At 35.1% G+C, this 26572-nt stretch overlaps 1 protein-coding gene and 1 long non-coding RNA gene across 3 annotated transcripts in view; one reads left to right on the top strand and one right to left on the bottom strand.

Annotated features, from left to right (window-relative positions):
- LOC140954673 (uncharacterized) overlaps positions 1–16165 on the bottom strand; it is a 31280-nt gene extending 15115 nt beyond the window's left edge. The window contains exons 1-2 of one of the 2 annotated variants that reach the window (XR_012168122.1): positions 15906–16165; positions 15593–15695 (exon numbers count right to left, since the gene is read on the bottom strand). This is a non-coding gene — a long non-coding RNA (uncharacterized lncRNA). Of the gene's footprint in view, positions 1–15313; positions 15696–15905 lie in introns of those variants that run through there. The other variant, XR_012168121.1, reaches the window with a different exon arrangement.
- A 7363-nt stretch (positions 16166–23528) lies between these two features.
- LOC118039359 (receptor-like protein 7) lies at positions 23529–26289 on the top strand. The gene has a single exon (XM_035046050.2). It carries the CDS (start codon positions 23547–23549, stop codon positions 26193–26195), a length of 2649 nt encoding a protein of 882 aa, XP_034901941.1. The 5' UTR covers positions 23529–23546; the 3' UTR covers positions 26196–26289.
- Positions 26290–26572: the final 283 nt, after the last annotated feature.

The following is a 26572-nucleotide window of genomic DNA, read 5'->3' as shown; positions in this document are numbered from 1 at the left end:
TTTTTGCCCAAACTCTACAATGAAAAATTTTTGAGTGACGGCCATTGTGTCACACACAAGTCTTGAGTTCAAGATGCTTCAAGAAGGGTTTGCTCGGATGCAAAACAATAGCACATACATCCTAAAGACAGGTTCTATTCATTTTACGTGAGACAGGGTAGGTTTGCTACTTGGTCTCTAAAAGGGGTCTCTTGTTGTCCCGGTGATTGCCCTCGTAAAGGCAATATAGGGGCCCAGTAGGTAATGGGTTGGCACGTGTCCAACTATTACCAGTCTAAGCACTCAACGAAGAGTTGGGGTTTACACAAACTTAAACCTTGACTCAAGTCGTAAGGTAAGCTGCTAATCCCCCACCTAACCTAAAGCTTGTGTGTGCTTTCAAAAATTAAAACTTGTGATGCATGAGAGAATTATATACAATGCATGGAAATAAATATTAACAAAGAGATAAAAATGCAAAAACTTAAACACATCAAATACACAAAGCTTAGTCCAATAATGTCAGAAACAGTACCGTCCACAGTGGAGTCGCCATTCTGTCGCACCCTAAAAAAAAATCCGCGCGCATCAGCTGGCGATTTTTTTCGTATGTTGCGTTTGCTTTGAATTCGTTCGTTGGAGTCGCCACCTAGTAATTCATTGAGGGCTACTAGGAAACCTAATGTACTGGTCTTGTCAGAGATCTCGGGTAAGGGACTGGTTGTGGTTAGGGAAGGTATTAGCACTCCTAACGCACCCTACCTGAGGTAAGCTGCTTTGTGTTCTGATGTGATTTGAAAATTTAAAATATTAATTAAATTCTAAGGCTTTAATAAATCAGTTATTAAATCCCCGAATATATGTAGAAACTTGTTCTTACATTTTCATGAAAAATACAACTTGATTTTATTTATCCTTGAGATATTTAACCATATTTAAATTAACAATTAATTCTTTTTGTCTTTTTTTTTTATTTTTATAACATAAATAAAATTAAAAAAAAACACACACACACACAACTTTCTTTTTATTATTTATTTTTCTTTTCTTTTCTTTTCTTTTCTTTTACATCACATCTGTACAATAAAACAAATAACCAAAAATTCAAAACAAATCAAATACAATAATATCTAAATACACACAGCATCTAGAAATTACAAAAAGGAACAAAAAGGAAAAAGGAAAATCCTCGGGAACAGTACTGCACAGCCTTGGTGCCATCTGAACAGTGGCGGCGCGTGGACCTCACGCACCGCCGCCACTGGCGGCGCGTGGGTTCACGCGCCGTCACGGGAAACCGGGCAAACCAGGGGTGTATGGAGCGGCTTCCTCCCCTCTTCGTTTTTCTATCGGCGATGACCTGCAAAATAACCAAAGCCATAACAACCAGTTGATTTTAGTTTTTTTTTATTTCATTTTGTCTTTGAAATCTGCTTCGGCTTTTTTTTTTATCCACTCCGTTTCTCTGCCTCTTCCCTTTTATGTTTCAGGTGGGTCGGTTTGCTATGGCTTTGTCTTCTTCTCCTCTGTTTCGGGTAGCAGATCGTATGCCAAAAGGGGCGGCCGGCGGCTGAGCTTCATGCGTGTCTGTGCAGCGGCCGGTGCCGGTTCGGGCAGATGGATTGCTGTAGACCACTGTGTAGCTGCGATGGAGAGGGGATCGCTGTCGATGATGAGGCGGAGGAGCGAACAGATCGAGTATGTGGGCGTGCCGCCGATGCTCGGTTCGAACTAAGGTCGTCGGGTCTGTTCGGTGAAGGAGGAAACGTCGTGAGTGAGAGTTGAGGGGTGCTGGATCGTGGCTGCTGTGAGGCAGATCGGAGGAAGAGAGGGAGTTGTGGTCGGGTTTGTGAAGGAGAGGACCGGGCCGTGGAGAATGGGAGAGTGAAAGGGAAAGTCAGGGGAGATGGTTGTGGGCGGCCAGGAGAGGCAGGGGCCGGCCGGGATTGAGCTGGTTGGGGTTGGCTGTGAGAAGGAAAAAAATGGCTTGGGGGGGCCGGCGGCTGTTTTGAGAAAAATGGGAGAAGATAGGTTTAGGGTGGGTTTTTTTTGTATTTTCTGGTGTTTCCAAAATTAGCCCTTGTATCAAAATTGGCCCCCCTTAAAAATTCAGTGTAGCATGGTATTTATAGGAAAAGTTTTGCTAGGTTTTCAAACTAGTCCCTCAACTTTTCCTTTCCTTCTCTTTTCCTTTTTTTTTGTAAATTTTGATTTTTCTTTTTCTTTTTTTGTATTTTTTTGAAAACGAGCAATATCAACGTCGACTCGATGAGGAAAATCAATGATTTTAAAAATGACGCGTGAAAAGTCGAACGCCTTTGAAAATCTTTTAAAAATTTAAATTTTTTTTAGACGACGTTGAAAATGCTAAAATGATGAAAATATATTAAAAAACATATTTTTTTGGATTTTCTTTTTTTTCTCTATTTTTGAATTTTTTAAAAATAAATCAAAACATGGGTCAAAAAATGGGTAGCAACAAATTTTTTGGTTGGCCTTCATGGTTCTTACTCAGCAGTTAGAAGCCAATTATTGCTCCAAACTCCCTTGCCATCTATGGGCAGAGTCTTTTCCCTGCTTCTTCAAGAAGAGAGTCAGAGATCCCTAACAAATGCAGTAGGGATTCCAATTGATTCATAAGCAATGATTGCTGAACAATACCACAATCAAAATTCCAGATCCGGTTCAACATATACTACATGCTTTGCTAAACAAAAAGGAAAAACTAAGGCAACCTGCTCCCACAATGGATATCCTGGACATGTTATTGATAAATGTTTTCAAATTATTGGATACCCTCATGGATGGAAGGGGCCAAGAGGAAAAAGATCTGCCACCTTGCCACAGACCAGCAGAAACTTTCATAGATTACCAACTGCACATAATATTGTTGTCTTGGAGCAACATCTTGACACTCCTAACATTGTTTTCTCTCAAGAACAGATGCATAATCTACTCACTCTAGCAAATAGCATTTCCAACTCAAAGATAAATAACACTACTAAAGAAGTATCTACATCAGGTATATCATTTTCATGTCATACAATATCTTCACCTCAGAACAGATTTTCATGGATTCTTGATACCGGAGCCACAGATCACATGATTTGTAGCCCTCTTCTTTTCGAATCCATCATTCTGCCTAAAACTCAGTCCAAAGTTCATATGTTAAATGGTCAACATGTACCAATTATTTTCACTGGGACGGTTAAATTTTCTCCTGACATCATTTTACACAATGCACTTTATGTTCCAGCTTTTAATATCAATCTGATTTCTGTTTCAAGATTAACTGCTGATAACACTGTTGGCTTATTTTTCCTTCACACAAAAAGTATCCTGCAGGATCTAAGCAAATGCAAGATGATTAGGCTTGCTGAAGCTGAATCTGGTCTATACAATCTTCACAAACCCCCTGATCAAACTACTAAAGGCTCACCTCCTAGATCAAAAATCAAATCCTGTGTTGTTGCCACCAATCTCTGGCATTTACGTTTAAGCCACATCCCTACCTCCAAAATCAATCTTTTGAACAAAATTGATCCTTCAATCACTATCAGTAACAATTCCATTTGTGAAATTTGCCCCCTAGCTAAACAAAAGCGGTTGCCCTTTTCTTTGTCTGTTAATCAATCCATAAAAGCTTTTCAATTAGTTCACATTGACATTTGGGGACCCTTCTCTGTTACCTCTTATTCTGGTTATCAATTTTTCCTTACCATTGTAAATGATTTCAGTAGATTTACTTGGTTATTTTTAATGAAATCTAAATCTGAAACAAGAGATCTTCTTAGCAACTTTCTAGCCTATGTTCATAATCAATTCAACACCAAGATTAAAACTCTCAGATCAGACAATGGACAAGAGTTTAATATGCCTACTTTTTACCAAAAACATGGCATCATTCATCAATTAACCTGTGTTGAAACACCTGAACATAATGGAAGGGTTGAAAGAAAACATCAACACCTGCTAAATGTAGCTAGATCTCTTATGTTTCAATCCCAACTCCCTTTAACTTATTGGACAGATTGCATTCTCACAGCCACTCACCTAATCTATAGCACCCCTTCCCTCATTCTCCAAAATCAAACACCTTATCAAGTTCTTTATCACAAACCACCACATTACAATTACTTAAGGGTATTCGGATGTTTATGTTTTGCTAGCACAATCACACACAACAGAGGCAAGTTTCATCCAAGAGCCACGAAATGCATTTTTCTTGGATACCCCCCACACATTAAAGGATATAAAGTGCTTGACTTATCAACCTGCAAAACTTTTGTGTCTCGCAATGTTGTTTTTCATGAATCCACATTCCCATCTATTCCAAACAAAGTTCATAAACCCCTTGTGTTTCCTAACTATCCTCAAATTTTTTACTCTTTTCCTTGTATCCCAGCACAATCAACTCTAAATGATTTTGTTGTTCTTGCAACATTACCTTTACAACCTTCTGGTCCTCACACTTCTCCCCTGCCTCATCATAATATTTCCCAACTTAGAAGGTCTGAAAGAAATAAACATCCACCTAATTACTTAAAGCAGTATTATTGTGGAAATATGGCTCAGATTACTTCAGCAACTCCAAGCTCTTCAGATTGCTCCCTTCCTAGTAAGCCATACTCTATCTTTTCTTTCTTGTCCAACTCCAAATTATCTTTACAATAATGTGCTTTCACTTCTTTTGTTTCATCTGTTTTTGAACCTAAAACTTACAAACAAGCTAACTCCATCCCTCATTGGCAAAATGCTATGACAAATGAAATCATAGCTCTTGAGCAAAACAGAACTTGGGACTTAGTAATTCTGCCACAAAATAAATCTGTCATTGGATGTAAGTGGGTATACAAAGTGAAATTCCAAGCTGATGGACAGGTAGAAAGATATAAGGCATGTTTGGTAGCAAAAGGATACACACAACAAGAGGGAATTGATTTCTTTGATACCTTCTCTCCTGTTGCAAAGATCACAACAGTACGAGTTCTTCTCACCATTGCTGCAGTCAACAATTGGCATTTACATCAACTTGATGTAGACAATGCCTTCTTACATGGTGACTTACATGAGGAAGTATATATGCAATTACCACCTGGTTACTCAAATCACAATGATCCTAGAGTTTGCAAGCTCAAAAAGAGCATATATGGTCTCAAACAAGCTTCAAGACAATGGTTTTCCAAACTATCTGCATCTCTACTACACTTCGGATTTCTACAAGCCAAATCAGATTCTAGCCTCTTCATCAAGCAATCTACCACTGACTTTATTGCAGTTTTAATCTATGTTGATGATGTTCTCATCGCTTCTAACACTCTTACAGCACTTAACACAGTCAAACAATACCTTCGCATGACCTTCCCTATCAAAGATTTGGGAAACCTAAAGTACTTCCTCGGCATTGAGGTAGCTAGATCTGCAAAAGGCATTGTTCTTTGCCAAAGAAAATATGCCTTAGACATACTTACAGATAGTGGCTTTTCTGACGCTAAACCTGTCAATTTTCCAATGGAATCCACACTGAAACTCAGTACACATGATACTAGCCCTCCCTTGTCTGATCCTGCATCTTTTCGTAGACTAATTGGCAGACTTCTCTATCTCACACTCACACAACCAGAGTTATCCTATGCCATCCAAACTCTCAGCCATTTCATGTCAAACCCTCACACTCTGCATATGCAAGCAGTAGAGAGAGTTCTTCGGTATCTTAAAGCAATACCAGGTCAAGGATTACTTCTCAAAGCTGATTTTACTCTTCATTTAAAGGCTTATTCTGATAGTGATTGGGGAGGTTGCATTGACACTCGTCGAAGTGTTACTGGCTATCTAGTCTTTCTTGGAGATTCACTCATCTCCTAGAATCTAAGAAACAACCTACTGTAAATAGGTCCTCAGCAGAAGCTGAATATCGGGCTTTGGCAACTACATCGTGTGAAATACAATGGTTGACTTATTTATTGGCAGATTTCCACATACCTCATTCTCAGCCTCCATTACAATACACTTACAACAAACCGGCCTCAGAAATAGCTTACAACCCCGTCCATCCTGAACACACCAAACATATCCAACTTGACTGTCATCTTGTACATGAGAAATTGTAAGAAGGACTACTTACCATCATTCACATTCCTTCCAAATTTCAATTAGCAGATGCACTCACTAAACCACTTGGTTATCACACACTTAATCCTATCCTTGGCAAGATGGGAATGGTAAATATTCATTCTCATCTTAAGGGGGGATATTGGAATCTACAGCATACTATCAATACACAAAAGGAAGATATGCACCCTTCACAGATTGCAGAGCAAGCAACGCATGCAAACGAATCACCTAACACAGAAGACTAAAGAAGACTAGCCATTCTATCATTACTTATATATATATATATATATATATATATATATATATATATATATATATATATATATATATAAACATTGTAAATTGTGATTATAACTGCTATATATAAAAAGTTAGTTATATATTGTTAAGTTAGTTAAGTTAGTTAACAGAAGTTAGTTACAATATGTGTATATATATGTATTCATGTACTCTGAGAACAGTAACAAAATAAGAGAAGAAAATATTGCATGCAGATTGCAGACTTTCTAAAACTTGCAATTCTTTTTTCTTCTCTCATAAAGAAATTCATTCTCTTCTTCTTTCTCTACTTCTGCAGTATTGAACAAATCTACTGCAGCAAATTCTTCATAATATGCAGAATGATGGACAACTCATAATAATCTTCTCACTCTAAAAGAAAGTTGATGAGGTAATTGATCGAAAAGCCTCCTTTAAGTTACAGAATTATATTTAGGTTAGATGAAGCCAAACAAATCTTGCCTTCAATTGTTTTTTCTCAACCAATAGTTTATAGTGTCCAAATTTGAACTGGCAATAGTACAACCAATAAGTTCATGATATTCAAAACCAAAAAATGATTCACCATGCAACTAACAAAAAAAATGCCATTGCCAATTAAGTCAAGTAAAAGAAACCAGTGCTCTATTTAATTCCGGAAATTTTGAAACTTTAATCCTCAATTCCACTGAACAAGCTAAAGAACATATGACTGTAGAAAAGCTTAAGCTCAGCCAAACCATACACAAAAAGTTCAATAACAGCAGGTGTATCTTAGCTGAATAGCAGGCAAGGAATAAAATGCAGATTATCATTAACAGCTTATGATTCTCTATCAATTAGAGACCACCAAATATTCAACAAGCAAGGTTTTGACACACAAAGTAGCTCTTCCTCCCAACACTCAAAATAAAAGGACTTTAGAAGGATATGATTCAACTGATGGTAATAACCAATGATGATACTCAAAGATATTTCTAAATTTACCAGACATTTCTAAATTTCGATCCATTAAAACTTGAATCTAATGCCAGTGATTGACTCATTCATTCATGATCTGATTTATATGACATTCTAAAGTTGGCCACAGTATTCGCAAATGACCTAGCAATAATGATGAATTTCATCTACCAGTTCAACCAATAAACACATCTCAACAGAAACACATACCTCGAATCCTGTAATATCGCATATTCTCAAAAATGGGTGCATGGAGAATGGTGACTCAATATTAACATTTGTAAGAGGGGGGGGAAACAGCAAAGGCAATTTAACCTCTTATCAAGCCTAACCTAATATCAATATGTTAAGGTTGCTTAACAAGTGAAGATGAAATGAGGTAAAGAACAGAGGAATTGTTTGGAGAGAAGAATTGAGATTGAATTTTCTATGTGTATTTTCTATATCCAACTGATATCTCTCATGTGTGTTTTATAGTAGTAGAAATAATTACTAACTGATTATTCTAACTGACTATAACTGTTGTAACAACCTGCTAACTAACTATTAATAACAACTAACAGAATTAACAGCTAACGAGGGTTGCGTGTTGTAGACATTATCAACTCTGCAGCACCCTTCTTCTTCCCATATGCTATATCCTTCTTAGAGACTAGGTACGTAACAGTACCCCTTCCATGCAAGATTCTTGTCCCAAGAATCGAAAGCTGGATTAGTTCACGTAGCAATATTGAAGTCTTGGAATTGTAACTGGAACTCTGTCAACTCCTCCCATGTAGCATCTTCAGGGAACGAATTTGACCATTGAATTAAGCCCGCCACCACAGCTGCATTACCCTTCTTCATAAGTTTCCTTTCTAGTATTGTAATTGGGTACACTTTTACCCTGCCCTCATCATCTACGATTGGCAGGGCTTGAGAAACGATGGCCACTTCTCCAACTTTTTTTCTTAATAACGAGACATGGAACATAGGGTGCACTGCACTTTCTAGGGGTAACTGAAGGTTATATGCTACTGCACCAATGCGTTCAAGGACTTGGTAGGGACCATAGTACCTGGGATTTAACTTGTAATGCTTCCTATACATGACATTGCCCTGCCTGTAAGGTTGAAGCTTTAGAAAAACCCAATCTCCTATCAGAAATGTCCTCTCTGGTCGTCTTTTGTCTGCCATTCGCCTCATCCGATTTCATGCCCCTTTCAGCAGCCCTTTGATTAATTGATCCATATTGATCCTTCTCTGCGTCCACTCCTCCACCGCAGCTACTTGAGTAGCCTTAGTAAGCACCATCTCTCTGGCTGGAGGCTCATATCCATACAAAGCTTGGAATGGGGACATGTCGATAATGGAATGGAAGCTGCTATTATACCACCATTGTGTTGTGGATATCCATTGGTGCCACTTCTTTGGACAATGCATAGTAATACATCTTAAGTAAGTCTCTAGGCACTAATTTACCCTTTCAGTCTACCCATCCGTTTGAGGATGGTATGCTATACTTAATAACAACTTGACCCCTAAGTGTTTGAACAATTCTTTCCAGAATAAGCTTGTGAAAACCTTATCCCTGTCCGTCAAGATCGTGGCAGGCAAGCTGTGGAACTTGTAGATGTGATCTAAAAAGAATTTAGCAACATCCTAGGCTGTGAATGGATGTGCTAGGGTGATAAAATGCCCATACTTGGTGAAGCGATCAACAATGACCATGATAGTATCCCTGCCTTTGGATTTTGGGAGCCCTTCTATGAAGTCCATAGTAATATCCTGTCAGGGACCATGTGGAGTGGGAAGAGCTTGTAACAACCCAGGGTAAGGCACCCTCTCAGCCTTGGCTTGTTTACAAATGTCACAATGCTGCACCAGTTGATAGACCCATTTCTTCATGGAAATCCAGTAAAAATAAGCCTTGAGTCGCCTATAGGCATTCTGAATCCCTACATGCCCTTCAATATAGGAATCATGGGTAGTTTTGACGAGTTCCTCTCTCAATGACCCTGCAGCTCCTATAACAATTCTTCCTTTATACTTCACCACCCCGTTAGTATAGGTAAAATTTAGAGCTTGTGTAGCATCTATCATTTTACCCTGTATGATGTCCTACAACCTGGCATCATCTTTGTAAGAGTTGTAAATCTGGTCATACCAAGAAGGAACCACTTGCGTTATGGTTGTAAGCCATCCCCTTGTCATGTCTATTCCTTGGTAACTATCTTCACTCTGCATAATCCTTCTTAATAAGGCATCGACAGCTTTGTTCTCCTTTCCTTCTTACACATGATTCGATAGTTCAATCCTAACAGCTTGGTCAACCCCTTCTTCTGAATAGGAGTGTGGATTTTCTGATCAAGTAAGTATGTTAGGCTTTCATGATCAGTTTGTATAATAAACTGATATTGTTCCAAGTAGTGTCGCCACTTGTCCACTACCATCAGTATAGCTAGGTATTCCTTCCCATAGATAGACAATCCCAAATGTCTTACTCCCAAGGCCTTGCTTATGAATGCCAACAGTCGTCCTTCTTGGCTAAGCACTGCCCAATTCCAATGTCACGGGCGTCTGTTTCCAAGACAAATGGTTTGGTAAAGTCAGGCAAGGCTAGGATTGAAGTCTCACATAAAGCTTTCTTCATATTTTGGAAAGCTTCCAATGCCCCCTCATGCCACAAAAAATTATTCTTCTTGAGTAATTTTGTCAAAGGTTTACTAATGACACCAAACTTCCTGATGAACTTTCGATAATAACCAGCCAAGCCAAGGAATCCTCTTAGCTCCTTGATAGTCTTTAGAATTGGCACTCCTATACAGCCTGTGTCTTCTTAAGATCTGTGGCCACCCCTGCAACAGAGATTATATGCCCTAAATACTCTACCTTTGGTTTAGCAAACATGCATTTTGATCTCTTTGCATACAGCTGGTTGGTCTTCAGGATCTCCAAAACTTGCTTCAAGTGTCTGAGGTGTGCTTCAAAAGAATAATTATAAATAAGAATGTCGTCAAAGAACACTAAGACAAATTTCCTCAGGAATGGCTCCAGAATGTCATTCATCAAGGCTTGGAATGTTACAGGAGCATTCGTTAAGCCAAAAGCCATGACTCTAAACTCATAATGCCCTTGGTGACTACGGAAGGTTGTTTTCTCTATATCTCCCTCATGCATTCACACTTGATGATATCCTGACCTTACATACAGTTTAGAGAAGAAACTAGATCCTTGCAACTCATCCAGTAGATCATCGATCAAGGGAATAGGAAATTTATTCTTGATAGTGACTTCATTCAACTGCCTAAAGTCTACACAGAAATGCCAGGTGTTGTCCTTCTTTTTCACCAAAAGTACTGGTGAAGCAAATGGGCTCACACTTGGTTGAATGATGTTGTTGCATAACATCTCCTTAACCATCTTCTCGATCTCCTTTTTTTTTGAAAAAGGAGTTCTTATACAGTCTGTAATTTATAGGTTGAGCTCCTATTTGCAGTGCGATTCTGTGATCATGCCTCCTCCTTGGTGGTAATGCAATAGGTTCTTGGAAAACCTCTGCATAATCTGCTAATAGTTCCCCTACTTTTATATTAGCCAAAACTGCCACTGATGCTATGGTTGCTTCTATCAGAAAAAATTGCCCAATGAGGCCCATGATAGAAGTTTTTAAATTCTTATAGACCTTCTCTACTGCCATTGGCTGGAGGCTGGCTATTTCGATGATGTCCTTGAGCTCCAGCATCATTCCTTCCTTCTTAAAGGTTATTTTCATCTTGATGAAATCGAATAAGATTGGTGACAATTTCCTTAACCAGTCCACCCTTAACACCATGTCACACCTCCCCAACTTCAAAATCCTTAAATCTGCTACAAATTCATAGCTCTACATAAACCATGTAAATCCTGTTGTATAGGAATCACATAGCATTATACTGCCATTAGCAACAATTACTGCTAACACAGGGGAGTTTTCTACAGAAAGTTGTAGTTCTCCTACTACATTAGCATCCATGAAGTTGTGGGTGTTGCCACTATCAATGAGAATGATCAGATCCCTGCCTTGATAGCTTCCTCTAATTCGTATGGTGTTATGAGCATAATCATCTGCTAATGCATTCAAGGAAAAGCCATATTCCTCAATCTTGCTATCAGGTGCCATTTTTGTACTGTTGTTTCCTGTTGCAGCATTCATAATGTAATGTTTTGAATTAAAGGGATAGAAAAAGGCTAGAAGGCCCTTGAAGGCTTAGATGTAGAAATAAATTAAATGAGGGGTATAATAGTAATTGAATAAATAGTTGATAAATATAAATAAAAAAATAAAGAGGGATCTGAAAATTGAAGGAGCAAACCGTGAGAGAGAAGGGAGGAAGAAGAAGAAGAAGAGAAAAGAGGGGAAAATAAGGGAAAAAGGAAGAGATTTGGAGAAAATAAGTTTAAAGGTAAGATTTAGGTTTATAAATGTATAATGTGTTCTTTAAACTTTAAATTTTGGTTTTGATGAGTGTTAGGGTTTTGAGGATTGTGTTTAGGGTTTATTTATGAATTAATTTGAATGTTATATAGTTGATTGTTGTGGGTAATGGATTGTTAAGTTGAATTTGAGAGATTGTAGATAAAAATGATGATTTTATGTTATGATTTTGTTTGAATGGTGAATTTGTGTTAGAAATCAGGAGATAACGGTAGGTAATCTGTGAAAATTCTGGGTTTGAGGTTGAACATGACAAAATTTTGGTTTGGTCCCTCAATTTACAAAAATTACAGTTTAGTCCCCAAACTTTGGAAAATTACAAATTGGTCCCTATAGCATATTCTGAGATTCTGAACAGAATAAAATATGAATTATGGACAGAATTACTGTATAGTTATGACATTTTAACACTTTCAATTTGGTCTTCCAATTTGACAAAAATTACCATTTGACCCTAAAAATTTGGTAAAATTCCAGAATGGTCCCTAGAGCATAATGAGATATTCTAGATAGAATTGAGGATTAATTATGGTCAGAATTTCAGTATAGTCATGGATTTATGACAATTTTAGTTTGGTCCTTCATTTGACAAAAATTACAATTTGACCCTAAAAATTCCAGAATGGTCCTTGGAGCATAATTAGAGGTTCTGGACAGAAATGAGGATGAATTATGGACATAATTCCACTATAGTCATGAATTTATGATATGTTTAGTTTGGTCCTCCAATTAGACGAAAATTACAATGTGGCCCTAAAAATATGATAAATTCCATATTGGTCCCTAGCTGTAATATTAACTTTTTCATATTGATTTGATGAATAAATGAGGGTTATTTAGTGAATTATTATCAAGTCTTATTATTTGTTTTATTATGGATTAGATTTCGGGAAAACCGTTAATTTTTGGGTTTTTAGGAAAATAACTAGTTTAGTCTAAAAACATATAGGGTTATGGAATAGACCCTTAGTTAAGTGTATTCAATAGGTTATATGTTATTTCGAGTCATTCTTGAATATGTCTCCTTTGTATTCAGATAATCCTGATATTCTATCGGCGGGGCGTTTGTAGGATTTCCTTCAGTATTTGCTTTTGAGTGCTATTGCTCTCGAGTTAGGTGAGTGGATAATTTTTTCATATGTATGAGAAATATTATAAATATTTGATTTGTTAATATGAATTGGATCATGCTTCTTGATAATATATATATTGATTATTATTTTTCTTATGATAAAGCATGATCAATTATTGAATCTGAATTCTTGATATAAACCAGTACATATTTTGAATTGACTTCTGAATTGATAGCTCCTCATTTGATTGATGTCATAAGTTGAGCTTTGAGATATGAATATGTTTGTTTGATTATGATTATGAAATTATGGCATGTAAGTCAGAATACCCGTGCTAACAGGGTAGTGTTAGTCTTTATGCACATCGTATTTGAACTCTAGTTGGTCAGGGGAGTCACCAACTTGTGTGGACTGATCATCCCACAGTACGGAGCCTCATGCTCATTGCATTTAATTTTCTAACGAGCTTTACCTTATGATATTCTTATTATGGTCTATTTGAGAAACCTTCCTATAAGAACCTAGAGCCATACTTGTATATATAATTCTCATTATTGTATTACCTCGTGTGTGTGTATTGAACGTTATCTACCCACTAAGTTGTTGAACTCACCCTCTCATTATTTATCTTTTCAGGCTTATAACTTGATAGCAGGTTATTTTTATTGAACCTTCTGAACCTGCTTTTTGGTTGTAATTTGTACCTTCCTTTTATGTCTAGTTAGTGCTCTAAAACTATGAAATTATATTAACTCTTGTATTAAGACAATGAAATTATATTATGAAGTTAGTTTGTTGTTAATGTTGCGTTGAACTCTGATTGAGTTGTTTAAAGGATAAGATTGAATGTAAGTTTGAGTTCGCATATGTATGGAACTTTGGAGGGGAACCATGCCTATGTGTCGGTCATGGATCCGGGAATCGGGTTATGACACATAAATTCTTCCTCTTCCTAGCCTTCAATCATGTGCAGCCCTTTGACAATGCACTCATATCCTGGCATAAATTTGTCCCCACACTTTAAACACTGTCCCAACCTGCGCCTCTGCTCATACATGGTTTCTGAGACCTTTGGTGTCTGCAGATTATTGCTCATATAGTTGGATTGTTGATTACCAAACGATCTTCCCCCTTGACTCCCCATTACTAGCTTGGTAGTGAATTTGTTCTTCCTTGCCAAGATATTGTTTGATTCCTCTTGCCACTTAGCTTGATCAAAGGTTGTCATTAACGTGCCTGACTTCAGTATCTTCAACATTAGCTTGATGTCCTCTTTTAATCCTCTAATAAAGCTGGAAATGTAGTAGGACTTTGGTAGTAGTGGATTTAGTGAATGCATCAATGATTTTAGCTCTTCAAACCTCTCCACATACTCTTCCATACCGCCCTCCTGTGTTAGTTTATTGAATTCCTCCACGATATCATCTCTACTACCAAACCGGTTGCATATGGCCCTTGAGAACTCCTCCCATTCTAGACTAACATCCAGTCTGCACATATATCCTTCAAACCATATTTCTGCCTTCCTTTCCAAATACAAGGACCTATTTCCATCCACTGCTGCAATGGAGTTGCATTGAGTTTGAAAAACTTGTTGCGCCTTCTTAGCCATCCTCTAGGATTGTCTCCTCTAAATGTTGTTAGATTCATCCAAGGAAAACATGCATTAAACATTGCTCTCTGCGGTTCCTGTCCATAATTTGCATCTCCCCTCGCAGGACCTTTTCCCCTAGAAAACATTCCTTCAAGACTGCCCCTTGTTGGAGTTTGTAGTATACCTTAAGAGGTACTTCCCATCTCTTTCCTAGTCACGTGGTGAGTAAGGAATGTTTGGAACTAACTTGATAATGTTTCAATTTGAACACTAATCTGATCAATCTTCCTACTTTGTTCCCCAAGCTGCTCCTGAAATTCTTGTTAAATGCACTGAATTCGTTCCTCTAGTTTCTTGCAGTGTTCTTCCACGCTTTTAACCATGGTGTTAGATCTTGAAGCTCTGATACCAATTGTTAAGGTTGCTTAACAAGTGAAGAAGAAATGAGGTAAAGAACAGAGAAATTGTTTGGAGAGAATACGAGAGAGAAGAATTGAGACTGAATTTTCTGTGTGTATTTTCTATATACAACTGATATCCCTCATGTGTGTTTTATAGTAGCAAAAATAACTATTAACTGATTATTCTAACTGACTATAACTGTTGTAACAACCTATTAACTAACTATTAATAACAACTAATAGAATTAACAACTAACAAGGGTTGCATGCTACAGACGTTATCAACTCTGCAGCCCCCTTAGTTATTCTTCCCATATGTTATATCTTTTTTAGAGACCAGGTACGTAACACAATATAAAAAGCAAAAACCTTAAAAAAGAAAAATAAAAAAAACAACCATGTGCAGAAACATGTTAAAAAATCCAACTTAAACCATGCAATTAATTTGTTGAACAACGGGCAGAACACAAGAATCCTCTATAAAACCCTCCAGTGCTACTATTTTACTAAATAATCACCATCACATTTTCCGTTCAGATTTCACCATTTGTGGGCCCAAACCCACAAATACTGAAGTAATGGAATGCTAATGCAATAATGGTTTCCCTTTCTTCATCCACAAATATCACCAAAGGATAGCTTTTTCAACTATAAATCAAACAAATCACAACCAGACTTCAAATTAAAGTAAAAAAAAAAGAGAGAGGGAGAGAGAAGCTAGGAAATGGCGGGGGTTGTTCTTAAATGAGGAGCTTACAGTTGGGTTCATCATATATCTGTATCCTCTTGAAACTGAAGTGTGTTGGCAACACCAGCTCTGCATTTATCAACTCTGCTTCCATCTTCTTCCTCTTTTATATCTAAGAAGCAAAAATACCACTCAATTCAATGATTTATCCCTTATAGATCAAATTTAAAAGAATAGAAACTAGATAAAAAAAGAGTAAAAATTTAAAGAAAAGAAACATAATCTAAGATTATAAATGTAAAAAATTGAAAAAGAATATAAAAACAATTAAAAAAAACAGGAATTTCATCCGAAACCAAACAAAAAAAAAGGGCAAACGAACCTCTCATTTCAGAATTTCCTGATGCTCGAACTAGGCACAACAGTAAAACGGACAATAATTAATCTCCGTTTTATATTTTCATGGAAAATCTCAATTTAGTCACCAACTATGAATTGATCTTCGATTTAGATCCCAAACTACTAATCATTTCAATTAGGTCCCTGATGCATCAGGAAAGTGTCAAATTTTTTCTTGAACCACTGTTATTCTATTACACAACGAATTAGATTTCCAAGCCAGATTTTTTGAATTCCGCCTTCTCTTAGTTTTATTAATTTTAATTACCTGAGTTTTCGCTTAAAAATATTTAATATATAGTGATAGGGATACAAAATTAAGCCCAAATAATAGGAGTAAAAGAAAGCCCAACCAGGCAGCAAAGAAAGAATAAAAAAGAGGGCCCGACAGGGCAGCAAAGAAGAATAGAAAAGAAGAAGATAGATTACCCAATCGGGTAGAAAAAGAAAAAAAGAAATGAAGGAAAAGAAAAGGCCCAACCGGAGAGGAGAAGGGCATTGTCAAGGAGTATAACCTGGGCTCACAACCAAGCCCACAAAACCTCAAAATTGAAAAGTAAGCCCAATCAAGGAAGAGAGCCCAATAAAGCCTATGAACCCATCGAACCTGTTTGTTTTTCCTCCACTATGACAACTCCTTGATTGGACTTTCTTTTACTCCTATTTTGTTTATTTAAAAAATAGATATGACATGCTAAGCGCTTAAACATCTAACTGCATGATTAAATTAGTTGTATGATGTTATTTAATGTTATTGTGAAATTGTTTGATAGTATTTGTTTTAAAATAATTTATTTAAAGAATTATAGAGAATTATTGACTGTTTTGATGCACAATGATGAAAATTCTCTCGATAATTGATCATTGATCATGTGAGAATTACAAGGAATTATTAACTATTTTTTTTTTATTTATTTACATGGGTGTCCGGGCTAGCTTGCGCGCACCACGACTAATCTCATTGCTCACTGAACATCCTGCAAACCCAGTGAACATGTAAGTCACCGCGGGGGTGACAGGCGTACACGCTGAGACTTGAACCTAGGATGCAGAGGCAAAGGAAACCCTTTGCCATCGCTGGGCTACAAGCCTCGGTGTAGAATTATTAACTATTTTGATTCACTCCGAAATGGAGTCATTGACATAATATGTCATTGGCGAACTTGTCGATGAGACAAATATTTTGCTGATAGATTTGTTTTTGTTAAAAATCTATTAATAATATTTACAAATAAATTTGACAACATATATTAGTCAACTCCTTTCTTAAGGATCAATGAAAATAAGTTATCACTATACCCTTTGGTATAAAAATCACTGATGAAATTATCAATATATATGACATCAACAACAAGATATGTTATGACAATATGTTTTTATTGGTAAATTCATCAGTGATTTTTTATACAATAGAATTAGTGTGTTTACACAAATGGGATATTTTGTTGGTGTTTTGTTATTTTTTTTTATTATGTCAGGTTTGGTAGGTTAACTTAGTTCACTCAAGTAATTTTTTATAATTATTTTTTTTTATTTTTTTCAATTTAATCCTTCAATATTGGGTTGATTAAGAATTAGGTTTTATAATTTTTTTTAATCGTTTTATTTCTTTGAGATTATCACAATCTTATAACCTGGATCGTGGGTTAGGCTGGTTAATTCAAGTTTTTTTATCCTTTTTTTTATTTGAATTATTTTCAATTTCATTCTTAAATATCGAGTTTATTGAGAATTAGATTTCATAACTCATTTCAAATTGTGTTCTATAAGATTATTCCAGTCTCATAACCTGAGTCACAAGTTTGGTTTATTGACTTGGGTGTTTTTTTTGTGTTGTTTTTTAATAGATTTTTTTTAAAAAAATTCATTCTTCTGGGTTGATTGAAAATTGAGTTTCATAATTTATTTTGATTTTCTTTATACAGAGTTATCTTGGTCTCATGACCAAGTTTGACATGTTAATCCGGATTGACTCAACTCTTTTTTTTTTGTTTAATTTTGTTTTTAATTTTATCCTTCAATATCAAGTTGATTAAGAACTGGGTTAAAAAAAAAACTATATGCTTTCTATAGGGTTATCTGAGTCTCATGACCTAGGTAATAGGTTTGACAGGTTAATTCGAGTCAATCTAATATCTTGTTGTTTTAATATTTTAAAAAAATATTGTTTTTATTTTTTAATTAAACAACAGTTTTATTGGTTGTTCGGGTTTTTTTTTTTTGACATACCAAGTCAATCAGGTCACATCAAGTCAATCCCTATATAATTTAATTTTTTTATGCTAAAAACACATCAAACAACATATAAATATTTTTTTACATAAAAAAAAAAAAAAAAAAGTTGATCCGGCTGACAATGTAGCGATCTAGTATGTAATTACTAATCATAAATAAAACTAATTAAAAATAAAATAAAAGAAGGCATAAAACTAGTGAATGCTCAACCAGTTGGGTTTGGATCTCCCCTTCATTTGGGTTCGAACCATGTGTGTGTATTAAAAAAAGAAAGGATGGCTTTCTATGGAAGCTAGATTGGCAGACAATTAACACAAAGACAATTTTTAAAAAAATAAGATCCTCAAGATGCTCATGAAATTAAACCCTATATATATATATATAAAGGAAAATCTGCGGGTTTTTCTTAGATTTTGTTACAAAGAATATTATTCTTTCTATTTATCTCTCGAGAATTTTATTTTTTATCACCCATTTGAGGTTGCCTCGTCTGAAAAACTTTCTCAAAATTAAATAGATATTCTTATAGCATGCTTTAATATCGCATCGAATTATTTTTAACTCCTAAGCTTCTCTACCACTTCCATAAAGAATTATTAAAGCCATAAAAAAAGAAATTTGTTTCTTCAGTTTAATTTGGCAATGAATGCAACATTACTATGAAAATCCCTTCATCATATTATTTTTAGATCAATTGATTAATGATAATATTTTACATTTATCCCATTCAATACAGTGTTATTATGGAAATCCCCAAGGAAATTAGTTGATGGAAATTGAACTTTTTTTTTTTTTTAATTCTTCACAAAAGAAACTCTATAACTATCCATTATTCACTGAAAAATCTAAACCGATGCTTTGCCATTGAATGATTCATATGTTATTGTGACAGCAATGCGTATTTTCTAGCATCAAAACCTTTCTGTTTAAAGTCTCCAACCCATCTCCCACGTTTATGTTAATCAATCATTGTCTCTGTAGCTGTTATTAGCCATCGATTGATAAGGAGATGGCGGTGGTAATTGTTATCTTCCGAGTAGGCTATACGCTCAAGCCAACTTGGCTGACAGACCATATCATAGATTAAGATATTTAATTTTATAAAATAAAATGTTTATTTTATTATATTTATTTAATTTAATTTATTCAAATATTTTTTTTATTTAATTAAACTATAATAGAATTAAAATGATTGAATAAAATGAAATGAAAAACATTATGCATAGCTATATATATAATTAGAAATATTATCTAAAAAACCAATTTTATTTTACAAAGTTTATCTATATAAAAGATATATATAAAAAAAAAATTCTAAACAGACATGCTTGGGTTTGTTATTTATTTATTTTATATTTGAAAGGTATATCCACCCCTATTTATCTTGAAAAAAATTATACAGGCGACGACAAACGACGTGTCATTTGCAAACCTAAATTCTAAAAACCATGATCTGTTTAAAGTCTTCAACCCATTTCCCACGGCTCTCGTAGTCACTGTCTCTGCAAATGATTTCGGTGGTAATTGATATCTTCCGATTATGTTAAACGCTCAAGCCAACTTGGCTGACAGACCATATCACAAGTTTGTGACATATATAGGCCAATTATCTTTAACATCTTGCGATGGATTTAATGAAACAAGACAAAGACTTAGTTAGACTTTGAATGAAATTGGAAGTAGTGCAAAAGGCTAATGTGAGACTAGTTGATTTACTTAATAAATTGATCCAGATATCCATGTTAATTAAAAAAAACATCAATTGCTCCATTTAAAATAAAATTTAAAAAATAAAACAAAAAAGGCCTTTGTTAGGAAAAATTTTGCAAGATTCTTTTTTTTGTTTTAGTTTTGAACAAACAATATTTTTTTTGCCATTTTTCTTAAAATAACATATTAAAAGGAGAATGTGATCAATTCTTAAATCCATTTGAATGTAGCAGATAATAGTGGATCTTGAGAATTAATGTTTATTCAGATTATAAAAAATTAGTAATTGCTGATATGCTCATATCAATAGTATTAATATTGTTATGAAGTGATCAAAGTTGTAATTGTGTATAATTATAAAGAACTCAAATGTGACATAAATTGTAAAGGATCAAGATGAAGATGGAAATCCAAGGGAACTTGAAATTTTGGTGCATTCGACATGGGAATTAAAACAATTAAATTTCACTAAATTAGTTTCATTAGCACCTAAAATATTATAAAATAAAGCATTATAATGAGATATAAACCATGATTTATAATATTTGATATTTGAATAAAATCAATTAAATTAAAACTAATTAGTAGATTGTGTTTCATGCATATACCTTTAATAAAAATTAATAATAAAAAAATAATAATTAATTTTTTAAAAAAATAAAAACAAAGTATATTGATTATATCAAAATTATGAGGCAGCAAAAATTTCAGTTTATCACAAGAAACATTATTAAAATACTCTTACAAGAAGGCGAAGGCAAAAATATTTTTGGCTTTAACCAATGACATAAAAGAAATAGGAAACAACCATGTTGAACTAGTTGAAGTTTAAAATGCACTAGTCATCTGGTCTATGAATGTATTCTAACTATCTACAAATCCCGTGAATATTAGGTGGAATGGGAGCGTAGAGACATCTAAAATATTTTATTTTTTATTTTTTCAGTACTTACACTCTTACTTGTAAAAAATTATTACATTATTTTATATAAAAAAAATTAAAACAATCAAATAATACTGAATAGAAAAACAATTATGTAAATAAAATTTTAAATTGAATAAGAAAACAAATGAAGGAAAATATTAGATTTTGTTACCTAGAATATTATTCTTTCTATTTATCTCTCAAGAATTTTATTTTTTATCACCCATATGGGATTGCCTCGTCTGAAAAACTCTTTCTCAAAATTGAATAGATATTCTTATAGCATGCTTTAATATCCCATCGAATTATTTTTAACTCCTAAGCTTCTCTACCACTTCCATAAAGAATTATTAAAGCCATAAAAAAAGAAATTTGTTTCTTCAGTTTAATTTGGCAATGAATGCAACATTACTATGAAAATCCCTTCACCATATTATTTTTAGATCAATTGATTAACGATGATATTTTACATTTATCCCATTCAATACAGTGTTATTATGGAAAATCCCCAAGGAAATTAGTTGATGGAAATTGAACTTTTTTTTTTTTTTAACTCTTCACAAAAGAAACTCTATAACTATTCATTATTCACTGAAAAATCTAAACCGATGCTTTGCCATTGAATGATTCATATGTTATTGTGACAGCAATGCGTATTTTCTAGCATCAAAACCTTTCTGTTTAAAGTCTCCAACCCATCTCCCACGTTTATCTTAATCAATCATTGTCTCTGTAGCTGTTATTAGCCATAGAATGATAAGGAGATGGCGGTGGTAATTGTTATCTTCCGCGTAGGCTATACGCTCAAGCCAACTTGGCTGACAGATCATATCACATGTTTGTGTTATATATATATATATATATATAGATGTAGATTAAGATATTTAATTTTATATGATAAAATATTTATTTTATTATATTTGTTTAATCTAATTTATTTTAATTTTTTTTTATTTAATCAAACTATAATAAAAATAGATACACAATAAATTAATTGAATAAACAAATGAAAAACTTTATGTATAGCTATATATATTAGAAATATTATTTAAAAAAAAATATTTTACAAAGTTCATCTATATAAAAAATAAAAAATAAAATTCTAAACCTACATGGTTGGGCTTGTTATTTATTTATTTTATATTTGAAAGGTATGTCCACCCCTATTTATCTTGAAAAACATTATGCAGGCGATGACAAACGACACGTCAAACAACGTGCCATTTGCAAACCTAAATTCTAGCTATCATTGTCGGTTGAAAAATCTGGTAACCCCTTTTTTGTCTAAAAAAATCTAATTTTTAAGACATTTCAATCCCAAAACACCTCACTAACACCCTTGGAACACCCACAAAACTAATTCAAAATACCTAAAAAAAAATAAAAAAAACATGAAATCAAACTGGATTAGGTTTCTCTTCCTCAATTTAGATCTTTTTTTTCAAGCAACATTGTGCTTCTAAACAAATCACTACCAAGCCATTGTTTTCAATCAAATCTTGTTTCCTTCACAACAAGTTATTTGTGGTAGTAATGCATATATTATAATATGAAAGGATTTCTTTAAAGTTTGTCAACCGAAAACCAATTGTTAGAGTTTTTTTGCCTAAAAATACATTATAGTAATCCTACAGGTTTTTTTTTTTTTTTTAATAACCCAAATTTGCCTGGCTAGTTTCGTCATAAACAGACTTTCTCAAAATTGAATAGATTTTATAGTATGTTTATTCTTTTTTGGCAGTGAAACTATGAAATTATATTATTTTTAAATCAATTGCTTGACATTATTTTACATTGATCCCATTCAATTATTTAGCGCATCTAAACATTCAATTATTTCACACACTACATTGTTTAGAACAAGAAATTAGGTGATCAAAGTTGAACTTTTTCTTTACAAAAGAAATTTAAGGGTTTTATTTTATTTTATTTTTTTTATCACAGAGGCCTTAAGAGCTCTTCATTATTTGCAGACGCACATTCTTCGCACATTGGAAAATCTAAAAAGATACATCAATGAAAAATCTACATTGTTTTCAATCAAATCAATGAAGACTTCCTGTAGCTCCCAAGTCTTCGGGTAAATGAAAAATCTCCATTGTTTTCAATCAAATCAATGAAAAATACACTACTTTGTTTACTTTTCCTCCAGACTGAATATTTTTGTCTATATAAACTGCTTTATTTCACTTCTTTGCTTATTATGAAGAATAAAGATTATCTACTACAAAATATGGCAGCATTCTGTTTAAAGTCTTCAACCCATCTCCCACGGCTCTCTTAGTCACCTGGGAGCTTTCCTCTTCACTTCAAAATAGGGGTAAAGTCTCTGCTACTGTTACAAGTCATTGACTACAAGGATGATTTTGGTGATAATAGAAGTCTTCAGAGTAAGTTAAACGCTCAAGCCTACTTGATTCAGACCACGACATACGCAAGTTTGTGATAATATATGGCCAATTAACTTTGACAATCGCAGTGGAATATTGGAACTGGTTGTCTAGCAAATTACTTCGTGCTCTGGAAAAGATGACAACGACTCAGAATTTGAATGAAATTGGCTGTCGAGCATAAAGTCTTTGGAGATGAGACTATTCATGTACACTGCTTGTTTACTTTTCCACCATACTAATATATATTTATATATTACTTAGTTAATTACTTCTCCACCAGACTGAATATTTTTGTCTATATAAACAGCTTGATTTCACTTCATTGCTTATTAAGAAAAATAAAGATTATCTACTAAAAAATATGCCATCATCTGTCCGTTTCTTGTCTATGCGGATGCTTTTGCTCTTTTTACTCTCGTTTTTTCATCATAGAGCTTGTCACTCTTCTCCTTCCATGCAGCCTCTATGCCATGATGATGAGAGTTATGCCTTGTTGCAGCTCAAGGAAAGCCTTGTCATTAATGAGTCCGCTTCTTCTGATCCTTCTGCCTATCCTAAGGTTGCATCATGGAAAGTTCATGGAGAAAGTGGCGATTGCTGCTCTTGGGAGGGTGTTGAATGCGATGGGGACTCTGGTCATGTGATCGGCCTTGACCTCAGTAGCAGCTGCCTTTATGGCTCCATCGACTCTAATAGCAGCCTCTTCCACCTTGTTCAGCTCAGAAGGCTGAATCTCGCTGACAACGACTTCAACAACTCTGAAATCCCTTCTGAGATTCGAAATCTCTCAAGGCTGTTTGATCTAAATCTCTCAATGTCTGGCTTCACTGGTCAGATTCCAGCAGAGATCTTGGAGCTTTCCGACTTGGTTTCCCTTGCTCTCGGATTAAATCCTTTGAAGCTCCAAAATCCTGGTCTGCAACATTTAGTTGAAGCGTTAACCAACTTGGAGGTACTCCATCTCAGTGGAGTGAACATATCAGCCAAGATACCTCAAATCATGACAAACTTATCCTCTTTGTCATCTCTATCTCTCAGGGATTGTGGGTTGCAGGGAGAGTTCCCCATGGGAATATTCCAATTACCCAACCTTCGCATTTTCAGTATCCGGTATAATCCATATCTCACTGGATATTTGCCGGAATTTCAGTCGGGCAGCAAACTTGAAACTTTGATGCTTACAGGAACAAAATTCTCTGGTCACCTACCGGAGTCTCTTGGAAACCTCAAATCATTGAAAGAATTTCATGTGGCAAAATGTTATTTTTCAGGGGTGGTACCATCTTCACTTGGTAATCTTACCCAATTATTCGGACTATTCCTTAGTGACAACAAACTGCATGGTGCAATTCCTGAGTCTATTTATAGGCTTCAAAATCTTGAAATACTTGACCTATCTAATAATTTCTTTAGTGGTTCTTTGGAATTGAACCGTTTTAGAAACCTTGCTTCTCTCCTGTTATCGTATAACAATCTGTCTTTGCTTACTAGCCACAATGCTACCTTTCCTCTGCCAAAACTTCAACTCTTAAGTTTAGAGGGATGCAATTTAGGTGAACTTCCCAGTTTCTTGCGTGATCAAAACCAACTGGAGATTTTAGAAATTGGAGATAACAAACTTGAGGGACACATACCCAAATGGTTTATGAACATGAGTACCATAACCCTCGTGGCTCTATCTCTGGCTGGCAACCTTCTGACAGGTTTCGAGCAATCCTTTGACGTTCTTCCATGGAATAATCTACTTTCACTGTCTCTTAATTCAAACAGGTTCCAAGGATCCCTTCCAATTCCACCACCAGCAATCTATGAATTTAAAGTCTCAAACAACAAATTCAATGGAGAAATCCCAGAAGTTATTTGCAATCTGACTTCGCTTTCTGTCCTTGATTTGTCAAATAACAATTTGAGCGGCAAACTTCCGCCGTGCTTGGGAAATAAAAGCAACACCGCTTCAGTTCTGAATCTGCGCAACAATAGTTTCAGCGGTGATATTCCTGAGACATTCACAAGTGGCTGCTCATTGAGGGTCGTTGATTTAAGTCAAAACAAATTGGAGGGGAAGATACCAAAATCATTAGCCAATTGCACCAAGCTAGAGATTCTCAATCTTGAACAAACTAATATAAATGATGTCTTTCCTTCTTGGTTGGGTGTGCTTCCTGATTTGAAGGTTCTCATTTTGAGATCTAATGGGCTACATGGTGTGATTGGGAAACCTGAAACCAATGTTGAATTTCCGAGGTTACAGATTGTTGACCTCTCCAACAACAGTTTTAAGGGTAAGTTGCCACTTGAATATTTCCGAAATTGGACTGCCATGAAAAATGTCCACAATGAGCCACTGATTTACATGCAAGCAGACACAAGTATCGACATATCGAGAGCTTCAGTGACCAATCCGTATCCGTACTCGATGACAATGACAAACAAAGGTGTGATGATATTATATGAAAAGATCCAAGATAGTCTCACTGCAATCGACCTCTCAAGTAATGGTTTTGAAGGAGGAATTCCAGAGGTCCTTGGAGATCTCAAAGCACTTCATTTGCTCAATCTCTCCAACAACTTTCTCAGTGGTCGCATCCCTCTATCGTTGTCCAACTTGAAAGAGCTTGAAGCTTTAGACCTTTCTCAGAACAAACTCTCTGGAGAGATTCCTGTCCAACTTGCACAGCTCACCTTCCTCGAGATCTTTAATGTGTCTCACAATTTTCTCTCAGGTTCGATACCACGAGGAAACCAATTCGGAGCATTTGACAACACTTCGTTTGATGCGAATTCAGGATTGTGTGGGGAGCCTTTGTCAAAAAAATGTAGAAATGGCGAGGACCCCTTGCCAGCTCCCAAAGAAGATGAGGGCTCGGGATATCCACTTGAATTTGGTTGGAAGGTGGTGGTGATAGGTTATGCCACTGGATTGTTAATAGGAGTGATTCTTGGATGTGTTATGAACACAAGGAAGTATGAATGGGTGGTTAAGAATTATTTTGCGAGGTGGGAAAAATAAGGTCAACATTTAAAGAATCGACTGCGTAGAAGTTGATTTCTAATTATTAAGGTGTTTTCCGATTTGTTAATCATAGTAAATAAATATTATCTTGTATTTCCTTTTCCTTCTCTTTTCTTTCTTAATTTTCACTTGTAAGGATAAGAGTGAATTTCTCTTGGATGCTAAAAATAAGATAATATGATGGTTTGTTTCATGTGCTAAAAATAAGATATATCTTTAAAGTAAATGAATTATGTAACTATAGTATGTTGAAAATTTGTATACACAAAGTAGTCTTCATCAAGTTATAAGACTCGAGATTGGTGGGTTGATCCCAAACTTGACCGAGCTTAGGCCTGGACTATTCCAGATTGAAGAAAAATGAGGGAAGGAAT

This window comes from Populus alba, chromosome 16, assembly GCF_005239225.2.
Source record: "Populus alba chromosome 16, ASM523922v2, whole genome shotgun sequence".
NCBI lineage: Eukaryota > Viridiplantae > Streptophyta > Magnoliopsida > Malpighiales > Salicaceae > Populus > Populus alba.
The sequence above is the reverse complement of the archived record's forward strand: the minus strand, read 5'-3'. Positions and strand labels throughout refer to the sequence as shown.

Coding starts and splice junctions, on each gene's coding strand:
- LOC118039359 (XM_035046050.2), top strand. CDS start 23,547: ATGCCATCATCTGTCCGTTTCTTGTCTATGCGGATGCTTTTGCTCTTT.